Raw genomic sequence first — 16,671 nt, forward strand, 5'->3', positions numbered from 1 at the left:
TGACCTCTGTGAGGTTTAAATAGCCCTGCGGGTGGAGGGAGATTCGTGCTCGCTTCGGCAGCACATATACTAAAATTGGAACGATACAGAGAAGATTAGCATGGCCCCTGCGCAAGGATGACACGCAAATTCGTGAAGCGTTCCATATTTTTTCCCGGGCACGGTCTCGAAGCCGCTCCCCAGAACGACCCTTTTGCCCCCCGAAAGCGGCAAGGGCCGTTCCAGCCCCCCGCGAGGTCGGGGGGAGCCCCCCAGGCGCGATCCCTGGCACGGGCGAACATCAACCCACGGGTCTGCAGGCAGCAGCTGACAGGAGAGGACACGGTCTTAAGCTGCGCCAAGGGAAATTAAGGCTGGGTATCAGGAAAAGTTTTTTCCGGACGCGGTGCTGCCCGTGTCCCTCTGTGCCCCCGCCCTGTCCCCCACCGCGGTCGCGTTGTGGCGAGGGCAATGGAGCCCCCCAGCAGTACCGCGGGTTTTTATTGAATTGTTCTGTTACAGCAAGCCCGGCTCCGGTGGGGAGCAGCGGGGTCCCAAGGCCAGCCCCAGACCCCCCATCCAGCTCAGCCCCACGCAGGGCATCAACCCCACCGCAGGGAGCCGGGGCCAGCTCTGTCCTGGCACTCTGACCCCTCCCCAGCAGCCACTCTCCCGTCGGATGGTGACACCGTGTCAGCGGGCAGGACATGCCCAGGCCTCTTCTGTGCAGCTCTGGGGGGCTGCAGCACCCCAAAGCCCTGTGACCCTGACTCGTGCTGTGGTAACAACCAGAGAGGGGGCTGTGGGGGTCCATGGGACACCATGGCCCACTCAGACAGCGCTCTCCTGGTAGCTGTCATCCTCCAGGAACCTGCTCAGCCTCCTCCCGGGGCTGGGGGCTGCATCCTGCCCTGGGGCTGTGACCTCCCCGGCGTCCCCATCGCTCTGCTCCTGGGCAAAGTGCATGAAGACCTGCAGCAACGGCAGGATGAGAGACAGCACGGTGGGACAGGGCCACCACGCCCTCACACCGCCTCCCCTGTCACCTGGTCCAGCGTGGTCTGGGACACGGAGTAGTCCTCTATGTGGCAGGGGCCACGGTGGGCGGCCAGAAGGCTGAAGACGGTGGCCAGGGAGGTGACACGGGCAGGCAGGTGGTACTGCAGCAGCCCCCCGTGCTGCTCCCGCAGCACGATGCCAGGGAAGTGCTGCTGCAGCAGGGTCTGCACCGCCGCTGGGCCAGGGCCCCCCGCCCGCACCACCACCGTGTACCCATCCCCAAACCTGCAGGGAGAGGGGACACTGCTGTGAGCACTGGCATGGCCACCACCCTCTGGAGACCCCCTTAGCCCCCCGCCCCAGTACCTGTTCTTGAGGTGCTGGACGCTGCCCAGGCAGCGGAACCGGCCGTTGACCATGATTGCCATCCTGGTGCAGAGCGCCTCGCACTCCTCCATGCTGGGGGGACACGTGTGAGCCCCCCCAGGGCAGAGGGACACTCCCCTCTAGGGGTGCTTCCCTGTAAGGGGATTATGGAGTGCTCCCCTTTGGTGGGACTCACCTGTGGGACGTGAGCACCACGGACCGGCCGTCCCGGATAACGCCAAGGATGCGCTCCCACAGGAACCTCCGCGCTTGCGGGTCCATCCCTGTCGTGGGCTCATCCTGCAACGGCCCCGGCCCTGGGTCAGCCTGGGCAGGACCCCAATTCTGCCCTGGGGCCTCCCAAAGCCACCCTCACCAGGAAAACAACGGGGGGGCAGCCGAGGAGGGCGATGGCTGTGGAGAGCTTGCGTTTGTTGCCCCCGCTGTACTTGCCCGCCGGCCGGTCCGCGTGCGGGCCCAGCCCCAGGGCAGTGATGCCCCACTGAGCCACCTGCGAGAGACAGAGGGGGTGAGGCCGGGGGGCTCCCCCTGGGCTGGGGAGGACAAGGTACAGGCCCTACCCTGGGGGTCTCCTCCTCTGGGATGCCACGCAGGCGGCTGTAGAATTCCAGGTGCTCCCGCCCCGTCAGCAGGTCTGTGATGGCGTCAAACTGGGGACAGTAACCCATGTGCTGGTGGACAGACTGGAGGTCGGTGAGTACACTGTGGGACGGGGACAGGTGAGCACGGGACAGGGAGAGGTGACCACCCTGTGGGACGGGCACATGTGCCAGGGATACTTTGGGAATAGGGACAAACAGCTTCAGGGATGAGGATGAGGATGAAGCAGGCTGCAAGGCAAAAGGCGAGGAAGAGCACAGGGTGTGGACAGAGATGGTAGCATAGGTGCTGTGGGGACATGGAGAGGCATCCAAGCCATGGAGTCCCAGCATTCACCCACCTGTGCCCCTTCAACCAGGCCTCCCCCAGCGTCACCTCCGTGTCCCCTGTCAGCATTTTGAAGGTGGAAGTTTTCCCAGCACCGTTCACCCCCAGGAGGCCAAAGCACTGTGGGGACAGAACAGGGTCACTGGCAGCCCTGGCCCTGCCCACAGAGCTGTCCGTCTGTCCATCTGTCCCTCACCTCCCCAGGGGGGATGGCCACGCAGAGCCGGTCCACGGCCGGAGCCTTCCTGCGCCGGTACACCTGCATGGAGGACAGGTGGCACTGGCTGCTCCCTCCTGTCACTGCCAGTGGGGCCAGGGGTCCTGGGTGGGCTGGAGCTCACAGCAGGGTCCAGCCTCACCCACCCACCTTGGTCAGGTCCTTCAGAAGCAGGAGGTGGCCGTGTGGGGGGATGCTGCCCACCCTCGCCCGCTCCCTGGCCACGTCCTGGTCCTCATCTCCCAGCGAGGGCAGCTCCAGAGCCCGTGGGCTGTGGAAACAGTGGCAAGAACACGTCCAGGGCTGTCCACCCCCTTGAGCAGCCCCAGGGTACTGTGTCCAGTTCTGTATCCACTTTAGGAAGGACGTTGAGACACTTGAACACATCCAAAGGAAGGCAACAAGGCTGGTGAGGGGCCTGGAACATAAACCCTGTGAGGAATGACTGAAGGAGCTGGGGGTGTTTAGCCTGGAGAAAAGGAGACTCAGAGGTGACCTTACACTCTCTACAGCTCCCTGAGTGGTGGCTGTAGTCAGGTGGGAGTTGGTCTCTTTCTCCAGGCAACAACTGACAGAACCAGAGGACACAGTCTCAGGCTGGGCCAAGGGAAACTTAGGCTGGATATTCGGAAAAAGTTTTTTATGGAAAGAGTGATAAAGTAGTGGAAGCAGCTGGCTGGGGAGGTGGTGGAGTCACCATCCCTGGGTGTGTTTAACAAAGCCTGGATGTGGCACTGGGTGCCAGGGTTTAGTTGAGGTGTTAGGGCTGGGTTGGGCTTGATGATCTTAAAGTTCTCTTCCAACCCAGTGATTCTGATTCTCAGAGATTCTGGGATTCTGCTCACCCCAGTCGCAGGAAGAGCTGGTGGTACTGCAGCAGGAGGGTGAAGAGGAAGAAGACAATGCCCTCGATGGCCATGGCAAACATGTTCTTCCCTGCCAGGTCCCAGGAGAGGGGGGACACGAAGCGCTTGTCCCCTGCAAGCAGCAAGAGGGGCTGTAGGAATAGGGGACCCCCGTGCTGGGCTTTGGGGAGGGTGAGCAGCCCTCACACCCCCAGACTCACCAAACCTCTCAAAGGCATCAGCCATTGCCTGGTTCTTCACCATGTCAATGAGGCCTCGGCCCAAGCAGAAGTGGGGGAAGATGAGGAAAACCTTCTTCAGGACACGGTTGATGTCATTGAGGTTCTGATGGGGTAGAAAGGAGAGGGGTGGGGGAGCTGGCACTGGCACTGCAGGGGAGGGATGGGGGGTGCAGGGCATCCCAAGGCTCATCCCAAGGCTCACCTGGTCCACGAAGAGTTCCAGCACAAAGGTGGCCACGCTGCCGTTGATGCCAATGAAGAGGTTGATGCAGGTCAGAGCCACGTAGGCAGTGCTGGGGATGCTGAAGAGGAAGGAGGCTGGATACATCAGGGGGGTGATGGACCATCTGCAGGGGGGAGAGCAGGGGCTGGCTGAGGTGCACATCCAAACCTGGGGAGCTTGAGAGTGCACCCACCCTCCCAAGCACCACAACCCCAGCCCCCGGCTGCCCCCAGCCCCACAACGCTCTCGCCCCTGCTGGGCTCTGCTGCCCCATCACCCGTAGAGCAGCAGCAGCAGCACCAGGGAGGGCAGGTTGGCCGAGGACACGTAGGATTCCTGCTGGAAGCAGAGGAAGATGAGGATGACCAGCAGCGCGGGGACCAGGTAGTTACACTGAGGGGATGGAAAAGCAAGGAAAGGGGTCAGGGGTGGGACCAGACCCCTTGGAACTAATCCCTGCCCCCATCCCCATCCCCACCATGTCCCAGGCGAAGTTGCCCAGCCAGTAGGTGATGGGCTTCATCCCGCTGACAAACTGAAGGTGCTTGGCCTTGCTGACCCTCTCCTCAATGAGGAAGACGACGAAGCTGGCCGGGACGAAGGACATGGCGAAGATCACGCAGATGGAGACCAGCACGTCCACAGAGGTGGCCATCCTGCCGAGGAGGGGAGAGAGCTCAGCAGGGGCCAGAGGGGGCTGTGGGACCCCCATGCCCACACTCACAGGGCGGCCTCGGAGAGCTGCTCCTTGGTGAGGTTCAGGGGGTGGTTGGTGGCCGTGATGCCGAAGAGCGCGGGGTCGCTGCCGGGGGGCAGCCGGGCTCGCAGCAGCCCATTGCTGGCCACGTTGAGGAAGGAGACCATGGCGTGCCAGCCCTTGTTGTTGAACCAAACCTGCAGCATGGGGAGGGCCGGGAAGCTCAGAGCCCCCCAGCCAACCTGGCACTGCCCCTGGCTGTGCCTGCAGCACCCGCTCCCACCAGGAGCACCCCCACTCCCCACCGGGCTCCAGCTCCTCTGCAGCCCCAGCCATCCTCAGTCCTTCTTGGGCTGCTCCACCCCTTGAGGGGACACTACTGTCACATCCCTGCTGCCCCCAGCTCTCACCCCTGGGGCACCCCCAGCCCTGGGCACACCTTGATATTCTTGCGGGCATCCAAACCCTCGATGAAGCGGCTGAGGTTGGCCAGGAGCCGATCCAAGGGGCTGCCCTGGGTGCAGGAACACACGGTGAGGAGGGGTCTCCCAGCCCTGGGACCCCAGAGCTGAGCCAGGGGCTGAGTCCAGCTGTACCAGGGTGATGTTGAGCAGCACCCGGAGCTCCAGCGCTGCCTGATCCACCTCTGCTGCCGACGGCAGGGCCTGGGAGCTGCCAGCACCCAGGGAGAAGCCACCGTACCTGCAGGAGAAACAGGGCTCCCAAACTTGCCAGAGAGACTCCCACTGCCAGCGTGCCAGGAACTGGGCTTGAGGGTCCATGTGGGTCCCTTCCACCCCAGGAGATTCTACAATTCTATGAAACCTGACACCCATTCCTCACTGCCACCCTTGTGCAAACTCAACCCTCCACTCGCCCAGGTGCCAGATTAAGGGACACACAACGAGGGGCTGAAGGCACCTGGATGATGGCTCTGCCCAGGGACCACTCAGGCCCTCCCCAGACCCACCAGGGATCTCCTGTCTCACTCCATCCCTGGCTGTGCCAGGCCCCAGCCCCTGCCCAGCTCACCTTTGCTCATTCACCCACTTCTTGTTCCTCAGCCTGAAAGAAATGAGGTGGGGGGAGTCAGAGGAGAGAGAAACCCCTCAAGGAGACATTAGGGCAGCACCTGCCCACCCAGCCACATGTCCCCAGCAGTGTCCCCTTCCTCCAGGTGTCCCTGGGTTGTTCCTTGGTGTCCCCACAGTGCCCCTGCAGTGTCCCTGGTGTTCCCAGCCCCAGCACTCACTCCTGACGGATGATCTGGGGATAGGTCTTCACCAGGTAGTCAGAGATGTTCCTGCCCGTCAGGTTCTGAAGGATGTCCCCTGTGCCCCTCTGCACCTGTGGGATGGACAGAGGGGCTGGATGGACACCCAGCCCTGTGACATCCCCAGAGCATCCCCTGGGGCTGCCCCTGCTAGGCTGGGGGTTACCTGGGGTGGTGGGAGCCCCCCGGCCCCCTCAGGACACTCAGGCAGCATCCTGTGTGCCCCTGGCCCGCTGCACTGACAGGGAGGGGATGGCTTGGCCCGTGTCCAATTCCCACGCTGCAGCACCTCCAGCAGGGATGGGGGGGCTGAGGGGGCCGAGAAGCCATCGGGGTGGGAAGCTGGTGGGCACAGCCCTGCCCTGGGCACCCGGGGAGAGAGAGAGAGGAAAACTCCTGTTAGCAGTCTGGTGTGAGCCAGGGGCACCGGGACCCACCGTGGGCGTGTTGGGGGTCCCACAGCATCACACCAGGTGGCAGAGTTGCTCCGTGGGCAGGTGGGCACTGAGGTGGGAGCCAAGCCCCGGCTGCCCCCATCCTGAGGACACTCACGCCTTCCCCTCTTCCTTCATGCACTTGGTGCCGAAGCCGGGCTCGGCCAGGAGCGCCTCCAGCAGCCGGGCTGTGTCGGGATCTCCCGGGGCATCGTTGCTACCGGGAGACAAAAGAATGAACTGGTGGCAGTGGGGGACCAGGGACACGGCGGGCAGAGGGCTGGGGACACACCTGAAAAAGGTGAACTGCTGCCCGTACATCCAGGGCTGGAGCTGCAGCGGCGGGTACTTCCCGAAGGGCGGCACGATGAGGCTGAAGAGCAGCGCGATGCAGACGAAGACGGCGGGGAGGACAATCTGAGCAGGCCGGGGGGGATCAGGGCTGGCTCTGCCCCACCCTGCCCCATCCCCTCCCTCCCCGCGGCCCCACCTGCGCGAAGAAGCCGCGGGTGCTGCGCCGAGCGTGGAGCATCCTCTTGGTGAAGAGAGCGCGGAGCTGGCGGCCGGTGAGCGCCCAGCCCCGCACCCTGCCGCACGCCTGCCCCGCCGCCCCCCGCAGCAGGTCCGTCTCCCGGGGCTCCTCCGCTGCCGGGGCAGAGACGGGAATGGCAAGGGACTCGTGCCAGGGGGGACAGGGTGCTGGCAGGGGCACCCCCCCCCCCCCCCCCAGCAGGGAGGGGATGCTGCATGCAGGAGCTCCCAGCCCCCCCAAACAGCCCCCAGCCCCCACTCCAGCAGGGATGGGATGCTGCATGCAGGAGCTCCCGACCCCCCAAACTGACCCCAGCTCCTACCTCGCCGGGCTCCTTTGGCTCAATGTAAAGGAGAGGAGAGAGGGGTTACAACCAGTGCCCACCCAGGGCAGAGCTGGTGCCCCAAACCATCCAGCCCCCCAGACCCCCCATGCCAGTTCTCCCTCAAGAGTTCTCCTCTTGAATTCCCCCTGGGATTTCATATCCCATCCCAACTCCTGCACAGAGCTGGGCTTCCCCAAACCCATCCTCATCCCAGACCTTTGCTCTGGGGACACCTCAAAACTGGGAGGTAGCTATGCTGCACGAGGGTCCCTGAGTGTCCCCCAGCTTGAAGGGATGGCTGCTTGGGTGGACAGCTGCCCAGATGGACATGTGCCATCACCCCAGCCTAGGAGATGGAGGTGGGGAGCACTCAGCAGCAGCTCAGGGGTCCCACCTCCCCCATCCTTACCCATCTCTCCATCGGCCACATCCCCATCCCCCATCTCGCCAGGGACTGCTCCTTTCATGGTGCCTGACAAAATGAGGACAAGATGCCAGGGCAGGACCAAGGCCACAGGCTGTGACACACCTGCATCCACAGGTGCTCCCAGCAAGGCCCCCAGCCCTGTCAGGGACACCCCACCCCTCTGCTCTGGGCTGCTGAGCACCTCCCCAACCCCCCCTGTACCCCAGAGCTCGGCTCCAACCAGGACTGAGGGGTTTTACCTGTGGTGTCAGTGTCCAGTGCTGTGTCCTCAGCCACCTTCAGGAAAATCTGGACGTGTGGGAGGGCTGGTGTTAAACACACACCAGCACCCACAGCCCAGTGAGGGAAACCCCCTGATCACAAGCACCCCGGGAGCCCCTTGACCACAGCCCCCCTGGGTACCTCTTCCAGGGTGGTGTCAGAGATGCCGTAGCTGGAGACCCCCAGATCCCCCAGGCGTGCGTCCAGCTCACGGAACAGCTCCCCAAAGGCCCCATCCCTGGCCCCGCTGTAGGGCAGGACAAAGAGCACCTCGTGCCCGATGTCCTCCACCAGCCGGGAGCCAGGGACCAGCTTCTGGATCAGCGCCGACAGCTGGGCCACATCTGGAGGGATGGGGAGGGCTGGAGGCCCCAGGGGCAGGAGCCACAGGCTGGCACAGCTGGCCACAGCTGTGTGCCTGGCATCCCAGCCTGAGGGTCCCGGGGAAATGGAGGGGATGGAGATTCCCCCTCTGCACCTCCAGTGAAAGGGGGAGAGGGGCCACATGCAGTGCTGTGCACCCCCAGCCTCCCTGGCTGATGGGGGATGTTTGGGGAGGAGCTGGGGGTGACATTGTGAGGGGACAAAACGCTCACCCACGGCGCTGGCGTCGCTGCCCCGCTCGCTGCCCAGGCCCGTGTCACTGCTGCGCTCTGAGTCACTGCCATCCTGCAGGAAAGGGTGGCTGGAGCCTGGCACCCCACAGCAGGACCTGGCCCCCAGTGCCCCCCAATACCCAGGATGGAGACACTGGTGTTGCCCCCATTTTTCAAGTTTTTCTAAGCCTTCTGATGTTTACATTCTTGTGGCAAACTTTCTCACACACTTTCTGTAAATAACTTATTGTTTTGAATTCTTTTATGGAGGAGAAATTTGATGGACTGTTGATTTGTCCAGCATCATTGGAGAGGTGGCACTGTCACCCTCCAATCCACTGTCACTTTTGGAAAACTATAAATGTTGGAGTCAGAAAATAAACTTCCCTTTTCTTCACCTTGAGAGCAGTGGTGTGTGTGCTCGTGTTGTTTTGTGTCCTGTAGTGACACACTAGCTGCCCCTGGGGGTATGATCATCAGGGCTGAGGGTCCCACCTTTCTGGTGACACTGGGGGCAGTGCCAGTGTTGCTGCCTGTCCCGCTCCTGTCCCGCTTCACCAGGGTGAGGTGGTACCCTGTGCCAAGCCTGGCCTTGAGGAAGAGGGGGGACCCACAGCAGCAGAGCCGGCCCTGAGAGATGATGGCAGTGCGGTCCCCCAGGAGCTCTGCCTCGTCCATGTAGTGGGTGGACAGGATGATGGTGCGGCCTGGGGACCAGGAATGAGCTTGACCCCCTTGCTGGACCCCCCATTGCAGGTTCTCCCCTGCTCGCCCCAGGCTAGGGGGCTCAGAGGGTGAAGAGGGTGCTCCCAGCCCCACCTCTGCGGTACTTGAGCAGCAGCTCCCAGATGCTGCGGCGGGAGAAGGGGTCGACTCCGGCCGTGGGCTCATCCAGGATCACCACCCGGGAGCCGCCCACGAAGGCGATGGCCACCGAGAGCTTCCGCTGCATCCCGCCTGCAGAGGGACGGCGTTAGAGGGGCTCGGAGCCGCCGAGCCCCGCCCAGGCACCAGCCTGACCCCTGCACGCACCCGAGAGGTTCCTGGTCTGCTCCCGGCGCTTGTGGGGCAGCCCCGTGTCCTGGAGCAGCTGCTCCATCTCCTCCTGCACCTGCTGCTCCGAGAGCCCCTTCAGCCGCCCGTAGAACCAGACGTGCTCCTCCACCGTCAGGCTGTGGGGACGGGGCGAAAGGCAGGGTGAGGGGCACAGGGATTGAGGGGGACAGCCCTGCACCACTCCCCACACCCCCCAGCCCTGCCTACATGTCGAAGAGCACGTTGTGCTGGGGACACATCCCCATGGATTTGCGGATGCTGTCGATATCGGAGCGGATGTCCCGGCCCAGGACATAGGCAGTGCCCGAGGTGGGGGGCAGGAGGCCAGTCAGGATGGACCTGGAAGTGGTGAGAAAAGTGGGTCATGGAGCACAGGAGCATCAAGGTTTGGGGCCAGGGTACCCTGTCCTGGTGGGGACAGAGTCAGGCTCAGCTCCTGTCCCCAGCCATGGCCACGCAGCCCCTCTGTGGTGGCTCACATGGTGGTGGTCTTTCCAGCACCGTTGTGGCCCAGGAAGGACGTGATCTGCCCCTCATAGAAGTCCAGGCTCAGCCCGTTGACGGCCGCACGGCCGCTGCTGCCATAGACCTTCACCAGGTTACGGATGGAGACGCCGGGCTGGAGATCAGCAGGTGGCTCCTCCACCAGCACTGGAAGCCACCAAGGGGTCACATCTCAGGCCAGGACCCCTTGGTGGGGGCAGGACCCCTTGCCATGGGTGCAGGGCCCTCCACTGGGGAGCAAGGCCTGGGCTGGAGGGCTCTATGGCCACTGACTTCAGCCACGCAGCTCCAGGGTGGGCAGGGACTCACCTTGGGGTGCAGTGTGGGAGCTGGTGTGGTACAGGCAGTGCCCAGATGAGGATGACTCTCCAAACCAGGAGCTCTTCAGAAAGGGGAAATTCCAGGGCTTGGGGATCCCGTACTGACCTGCAGCAGAAGAGGTTAAGTGGGGCCAGGGCTGAGTGGCAGCTGAGGGTCAGGGGAGCTGCACTCACCTGGGAAGACACCCTCGAGGTACCAGGTGGCCAGGCCGTAGAGGACAGCATCCAGCAGCAGCAGCCCCATGGCTGCAGCAAAGCTGTACGGGTCTCCTGGCACGGGGCTGGCAGCCAGGTTATGCCACTGGATGCCCACGCCCTGCTCCTCGTAGAGGGAGAAGTAATCACAGCCAAAACCAAAGGCCACGGGGGACAGCAGGCTCTGAGGACAGCCAGAAAGGCAGTGAGGGCAAAGACTGGCCTGGGGGGTGCAGCCCAAAGCCCCCCCACCCAGAGCAGCAGGGGCACGGCAGAGGGGCAGCCCCGGGCTCACCACAAGGACACGGATTGGGAAGGTGATGTAGTCGCGCCAGGCGACGCACAGCACGTAGGGCAGGTACAGCGAGAAGTAGATGATGCCACCGCACGCCGAGGCCAGGTTGGCACGGGGGAAGAAGGTGCTGATGAGGAAGCACTGGCTGATGGTGGCCACTGAGAAGGTGCCGAGGAAGAGGAAGATGACAGCTGGGTCGCTGTAGGGCAGGATGTTTCCCAGCTGTGGATGGAGGCAGGTTGGAGCCTGTGGAGCCTCTCATGCTGTATCCCAGCCCTGATGTTCCCTGTGTCACCCATGCTGTCCCCTGAGACCTGCAACTTGCCTTGAGGATGAGGACAAGGAGGGCAGAGCTGAGGAGGAAGGGGATGAAGCTGCTGAGGAACCAGCTGAGCCAGAGGATCCCGCTGCTCAGCCCCATGGTCTTCATGGTCTCCTTGAGACGCGTCTCCTTCTCGTGCACCACCCCCTTGATGATCATGGCCACTGAGTAGATCCAGGCCAGAGTCATGAAGAGAGGCAGTGAGCGGTTCAGGACCCTCAAGAACCTGGGGAGATACCACCAGCCATTCCACCCTTAGCTCCACACTCCTGGGCCACTCTTGGGCCGGGGACACCAGGGCACAACCAGCCCCGTGCCACCTCCCTGTGGCAGCTGCAGGATGCTTGGATGTGTTCCCCATTGCAGTAGGGGGGTCACCCAACTTTCCCTGGGTCTGGGGCTGCCCTTCTACTCACACATCATCCACGTAGCAGGGGTAGGGCATCTGCTGGACGTAGACCCCTGTCCGTGGGGCAGCCCCAGTCTGCACCCTCACCACCGCCTGCTCCACCAGGTCCTGAATGTACACGAAGCCCCCCCAGACGTAGCGCAGGTCACTGAAGGGGTCAGCTGCAGGGCCTGGGTCCCAAAACCTGGAGGCAGAGCACAGTGCTGGGACCAGGGATCCCCTGGCAATGAGCACAGAGTGGCCATGGAGGTGGGCAGGATAGGCATCCCCCAACCTGTCCTTGATCTTGTTGGTCCTCGTGACGTCGTCAATGTCCATGCGGATCTTGTAGCGGACGTGGGGTGGCAGTCCAGGGGCTGTGGCATTGAGGGGGGGCTGGAAGACCACTGCTGCCCAAAACTGCTGCTCCTCCAGCAGCTCCAGGGCTCGGGCTACCAGCTGCTCCTCGGTGGCCACTGCCTCAATCTTGTCCAGGCAGACACACTGTGGGAGAGCAGGTAGGGCTCAGCGGGCACGGGTGGTGCAAGGAGCCAGCCTGCCCACAGCAGGGTGACACACACCTCCATGAACTGTGACAGCGTGCTCAGGACTGCATCCACATCAGCGTACACCTGGTGCCAGGTGAGGCCTGGTCCCCCTGCTGGCCCCGTCAGGAATGTGACCAGCTCTGGCAGCTTCCAGGAGGTGCCGTTGAGGAACCCATCCAGGAGCTGGGCTGTGCTTGGGGCCAGCAGCAGGTCCTGCAAAGCACCAGGGTATGGGAGGCCATGCAGCCCATCCTGCTCCAGCTGCATTCCACCCCACTCCTGGCCAGTTGCACCCCAGCACAACCCATCTTGCACCCCACAACAACCCTGTTCCCAATGGGAGGAGTCTGGGGCCACACACCTGGAGCACCTGCGTCTCCAGGCTGCTGTTGAGGAGGGTGTAGATTCGGGGTCCCAGCTCCTGCCAGGCACCCCCCAACTCCCCCAGCACGGCTAGCTCCCGAAAGGTCCGATTCACCTGGGTGAGGGAGGTGAGGCAGGTTCAGAATGAGACCCCCCCAAACCCCTCCAGGCCCCCCACAGCCCCCACTCACCTCAGCCATGACACTGTCGGGGCCAGGCCCAGGTGGGGTGTACAGGATCTTCCCCACAAAGAGGGGCTTGATCCCCCGCCAGAAGATCTGCGAGAGGGGGCTGGACTCCAGGCTGCGGAGCAGCTCCCTGCAGAAGGGACCTGGGGGTGCAGAGCTGAGCCCTCACCCCCAGCCCCCCGCCACCAGCCCCCACTGCCCCCTGCAGCCCCTGGCTGAGCCTCCCACAGCCCCCCACTCACTGGTGCTGCCTGAGGCCACGGGTCTGTGCTCAGAGCTGTTACGGTCCAGGAAGGCTTTGACATCATTGTCCTCGTACCAGTTGAGGGAGGGGATCCTGAGCCCCCCACCCTCGGGGTGGCCACAGGCGATGCGTGACAGGGCTCTGAAGGCACCCGTGCTGCTGTTGGGGGTCCTCAGCCCCACAATCTCGGCACCCGTGCTGCTGTTGGGGGTCCTCAGCCCCACAATCTCGGCACCCATGCTGCTGTTGGGGGCCCTCAGCCCCACAATCTCCTGACGCAGCTCAGCCAGGCTGGTCATGGAGGAGACCTGGGGAGAGTGGGATGAGAGTGGAGAGGGGCAGTGGGTGCCAGGGACACGGTGGGGGTGGGCAGGGGGCAGGGGAATGAGGGGTGTACCTCCTCCATCAGGGATGCTGCATCCCGCAGGAAGCTGCCCAAAGCTTCCACGGTGCCTGCGATTCCGCCCAACTCTGAGCTCAGCTGTTCCTACAAGGGCATGAGAAGGGGGTCACAGCCCTGCCAGGGAGGCCAGGGGTCTCTACCTCCTTCCAGCACCCGACTGCTCTGGGGGCTCACCGCCAGGAGCCGTGGGAAGTCCATCTGGGAGAGGAAGGAGCCCTCCATGGCACGGAGCTGGGAGCTGGGCATCGCGCAGAGTCCTTGCTGCAGGCTCTGGGTGGAGTCGGCGTCACCACCCACCAGGAATCCCCCCAGGACCGAGGCGTTGCAGACCAGAGCCTTTAGCGGGAGGCGAATGCTCGCCAAGGAGAACTGGAAGGAGCGAGGAAGTCACGATGCGGTCACCGGGAGTGGGCACCGGGAGTGGGCACCGCGGTGACACTCACGATGCGGGGGCTGAGCCGAGCCCCCATCAGCTCATCCACCAGCGCCGGGGGCAGGGATGTGTTGGTCCGCAGGAACCGGGAGAAAGTCTCGTCCTCTCTCAAGTATTCCCTCACCGGCAGAGCTGGGGGAACGGGGATCAGACAAGGGGTCTGGCTCCCCCGGCACCCCCCGCCCCCGGTGCTCACCCCTCCGCTGGTTCCCGCTGTCCCGGAGCCGGCGCAGGGCGGGCAGGAGCCGGGCAAAGCTGTGCAGGAGCCGCTGCCCGTGCCCGCGGAGCAGGACCTGCCGGACTTCGGTCAGGAGACGGGAGACGCTGTGACATGGGACATGCGGTGGGCAGTGAGACCCCGGCCCAGCCCCGCTCTGCCCCGCAGCTCCCCGGCCCCGCCTCTCACATGGAGCCATCGAAGTTGCCCACCACGCCAGGGGCCTCTCCCGCCGTGGGGTGCCTGAAGCAGGGGTTGTTCATGTTGCAGATGATGCCCTGCAGCCAGGGCAGGGTCCCCGCAGAGGGCAGCGCCTTGTTGGGAAAGTGGCCTGAGGGAAAGGGAGGCAGGTTCAGGGAGGCAGGTTCAGGGAGGCAGTGCAGGACCCCCGGGACCCCACACACACCCGAGCAGGGAGATGCCAGCGAGCCCCCAACTCTGTGACCACCTCCCGTGTTGTCCCCCCGGTGTCACCCATACAGGGCACACAGAGGGGTCTCAGCTGGCTCAGGGACACTCACACTCATGCTGCTTGAAGGGCGGGTGGGATCGCCGCACTGAGATCAAGATAAGGAAGAGGAAGAGGGGCCACAGGATCTCGATAGCCAGCTGGATCTGGGGGACACGCAAGGCTGGTGGACTCCCGGTCCCCATCACTGTCCAGGGCTCCGCCTGCCCCTGTGCCAGGCACCAGCGGCTCTGGGTGGCCCCACCCCGATCGCCCACTCACCCGCTGCCGCCGGCGGTAGGTGAAGTTCTTCCAGAGCAGCAGCCCCAGCTGGGTGCCCACGGCCATCGCGGGGGTCGCGGGCCCCGCTCGGCTCCGGCTGCGGGTGAGAGCAGGGGGGGCAGCCCCGAGCTGGGTGCGATGGTTGAGCCCTCACTTCCTTCTGCTTCGGGGCTTATCACACCCCGGGCACGGTGCCGGGCACAGGGCTGAGCTCCGGGACCGGCAGGAGCCGGACGGCATTCCGGCAGCAAAGCTCCTTTCCGGAGCTAAAGGCTCAAATCAAATTCTTTCCTAAACCAAAAGCAGCAGAATTGGGCACGAGCTCTGTCCAGGAGCCAGGAGCACCCATGCCGGACACAAGGAGCAGTCCGGCACCCCAGGAAGGATCTGGGCAGCCCGGGAGAGGCTGAGACCTGCCCGTGCCTCATTTTCCCCGTGAGAGGGATGTGGGTGGGGCTCTCATCAGCCCAGGAGCCGAATTGCTCCGGTGCAGTGGGCTCGAGGGCGACTTCTGACACCCGCATCCCACGGGGGTAGCAGCCGCCTCTCTGCCAGTTCCCGGGAATTCACCCACCCTGGAGCGGGGCCAGCAGCTCCGGGGCCCGGCAGCAAAGCTCTGCCAAGGCGGCTCCGCGACGAGCCCGGTGGCGGCGGCGGCACGACCCAACCCGCAGCGTTCCGCCCGGTGCACCCGCCCACGCCCGGGGAGAACCGAGCTCCGGGGCGGCTCCCCGGTCACCACGAGCCCGGGACAGCACCACCACCCCCGGGCTTGCCCCTCGTTTTGCCCCGGGGCCGGAGGAGCCGCGCACTCACCGCCGCCCCGCGCTCGCCGCCACCCGCCCGCGCCCGGGGCTAAGCCGGGTCCCGGGCGCAGGCGGGATAAACGGGCACGGGGCAGCGGGATTAGGATCCCGGCTGGGAAATCCGCCTAATCCGGCCTGCGGGGCCGGACACGAGTGGGTCCGGGGGTAGGATTCCTCCGGGGATGCACCGGGGTCAGCTGGGGTGACACGGAGAGAAAGAAGGAGATGCCGGGTGGGGGTGACACGGGGAGACAGAGGTGTCTGAGTGTCCCCATCCGCTGGAATCGGAGGGTGCCGCGGAACTGCCGGTCCGGGGGAGCCCCAGCCCCGCGGGGGTGGCGGCTCTTTTCGGGACAAAATAACCAGAGAATCCCTGGATCCTCCCGGGGAACTCGCGTGGGAATCTGCTCACTCATCTCACGAGGACAAACACGCCGCATCGCTGCAACCGGGAGTTCGGAGGACCCCGCGACCCCGGCAACCACCGGACCAACCGCAGCTCCCGGTGCCCTCCAACCCCGCGTCCCCCGACCCGGTTCGGCCGCACGGAGCCCCGCTCTGGGCACGGTGCGGAGTCACCGGGAGGCGGACGGGCCGGGAAGATGTGGGGAAAGCCCGGAGGAGACACGGACAACCCGGGGTGGGGGGCATGAGGACAGCTCCAAGGAACGATGAGGACAGTCCAGAGGGGGGACATGGGGACAGTTCAGGGCTACGATGGGGACACGGGGATTGCCTCGGGGGGGGGCGGGGTGGCACTAAGAGCCTCGGGGGGGGCGCTGGACGGCCGCATCCGACCGAGACCAACAGCCGGAACACAGCCTCTCCTCTCGCCCCTCGCAGCCCCCGGCCCGGGACCCCCGTTACCTGATGCTGCTGCGCGGCCTCTTTAAGAGACCCCGGGAATCCGCCGGGCGCGCGCGGGCCCCGCCCTCCCCGCGCTACAAAGTAGCCGTGGGCGTGACGTCACTGGAGCCGGCTCTTAAAGGGGCAGGCACGGCGGGGGCGGGGAATAGGAATCCCGCCCCATCCCATCCGACCACACCCCGCCCCATCCCATCCCATCCCATCCCATCCCATCCCATCCCATCCCATCCCATCCCATCCCATCCCATCCCATCCCATCCCATCCCACCTCACCTCACCCTTGGGAACCCCACGGAGCAGCGCGGCTCTTCGAAACGCAGCATTTCGCCCAAAAAAGGTGGATGCCTTCCCGGACAGACACGTCCTGTGCAGTCCCGTCGGCATTGTTAATCACTCATTCATTAAACGCACATCTCTTAACCCCGCAG

General features: G+C 64.4%; 1 protein-coding gene and 1 non-coding gene across 3 annotated transcripts; one reads left to right on the top strand and one right to left on the bottom strand.

Annotated features, from left to right (window-relative positions):
- The first annotated feature begins 45 nt into the window (after positions 1-45).
- LOC132339804 (U6 spliceosomal RNA) lies at positions 46-152 on the top strand. Its single transcript, XR_009489722.1, has one exon. It is a non-coding gene; the product is annotated as a U6 spliceosomal RNA (small nuclear RNA).
- Positions 153-462: 310 nt separating this feature from the next.
- ABCA7 (ATP binding cassette subfamily A member 7) lies at positions 463-16,346 on the bottom strand. 2 transcript variants are annotated; one of them, XM_059869863.1, is made up of 51 exons: positions 16,244-16,346; positions 14,571-14,861; positions 14,362-14,455; positions 14,030-14,171; positions 13,820-13,947; positions 13,634-13,755; positions 13,365-13,559; positions 13,185-13,274; positions 12,786-13,095; positions 12,547-12,686; positions 12,354-12,470; positions 12,026-12,205; positions 11,740-11,948; positions 11,473-11,649; positions 11,060-11,282; positions 10,735-10,956; positions 10,419-10,623; positions 10,234-10,350; positions 9,900-10,071; positions 9,628-9,759; positions 9,397-9,536; positions 9,184-9,321; positions 8,860-9,071; positions 8,365-8,437; positions 7,910-8,112; positions 7,747-7,795; positions 7,490-7,552; positions 7,078-7,095; positions 6,714-6,868; positions 6,516-6,640; positions 6,342-6,440; positions 5,956-6,151; positions 5,769-5,863; positions 5,549-5,581; positions 5,113-5,218; positions 4,956-5,030; positions 4,544-4,713; positions 4,298-4,475; positions 4,097-4,212; positions 3,799-3,943; positions 3,576-3,699; positions 3,355-3,487; positions 2,660-2,780; positions 2,489-2,551; positions 2,306-2,412; positions 1,926-2,067; positions 1,721-1,855; positions 1,541-1,644; positions 1,345-1,437; positions 1,026-1,263; positions 463-951 (listed from the first exon to the last, which is right to left on the bottom strand). In XM_059869863.1, the coding sequence occupies exons 2-51, from the start codon at positions 14,634-14,636 to the stop codon at positions 811-813; spliced, it is 6,831 nt and encodes a 2,276-aa protein (XP_059725846.1). In that variant the 5' UTR covers positions 14,637-14,861; positions 16,244-16,346; the 3' UTR covers positions 463-810. The 2 variants fall into 2 exon arrangements, with proteins under 2 accessions (XP_059725846.1, XP_059725847.1); XM_059869864.1 differs by lacking the exons at positions 7,078-7,095; positions 16,244-16,346 and having other exon boundaries at positions 14,571-16,074.
- Between the last annotated feature and the right edge of the window lie 325 nt (positions 16,347-16,671).

The sequence above is a fragment of the Haemorhous mexicanus genome, chromosome 29, assembly GCF_027477595.1.
Source record: "Haemorhous mexicanus isolate bHaeMex1 chromosome 29, bHaeMex1.pri, whole genome shotgun sequence".
In the NCBI taxonomy this organism is placed as follows: Eukaryota; Metazoa; Chordata; class Aves; order Passeriformes; family Fringillidae; genus Haemorhous; species Haemorhous mexicanus.

What these genes read in the sequence shown, in the direction of transcription:
- ABCA7 (XM_059869863.1), bottom strand. Translation starts at nt 14,636, where the DNA reads ATGGCCGTGGGCACCCAGCTGGGGCTGCTGCTCTGGAAGAACTTCACC. An exon ending in TCCTTGTCCTCATCCTCAAG is followed by an intron (nt 10,957 to 11,059) that starts GCAAGTTGCAGG and finishes CTCCATCCACAG; the next exon opens with CTGGGAAACATCCTGCCCTA. An exon ending in CCCCCAGTGTCACCAGAAAG is followed by an intron (nt 8,438 to 8,859) that starts GTGGGACCCTCA and finishes CCTTTCCTGCAG; the next exon opens with GATGGCAGTGACTCAGAGCG.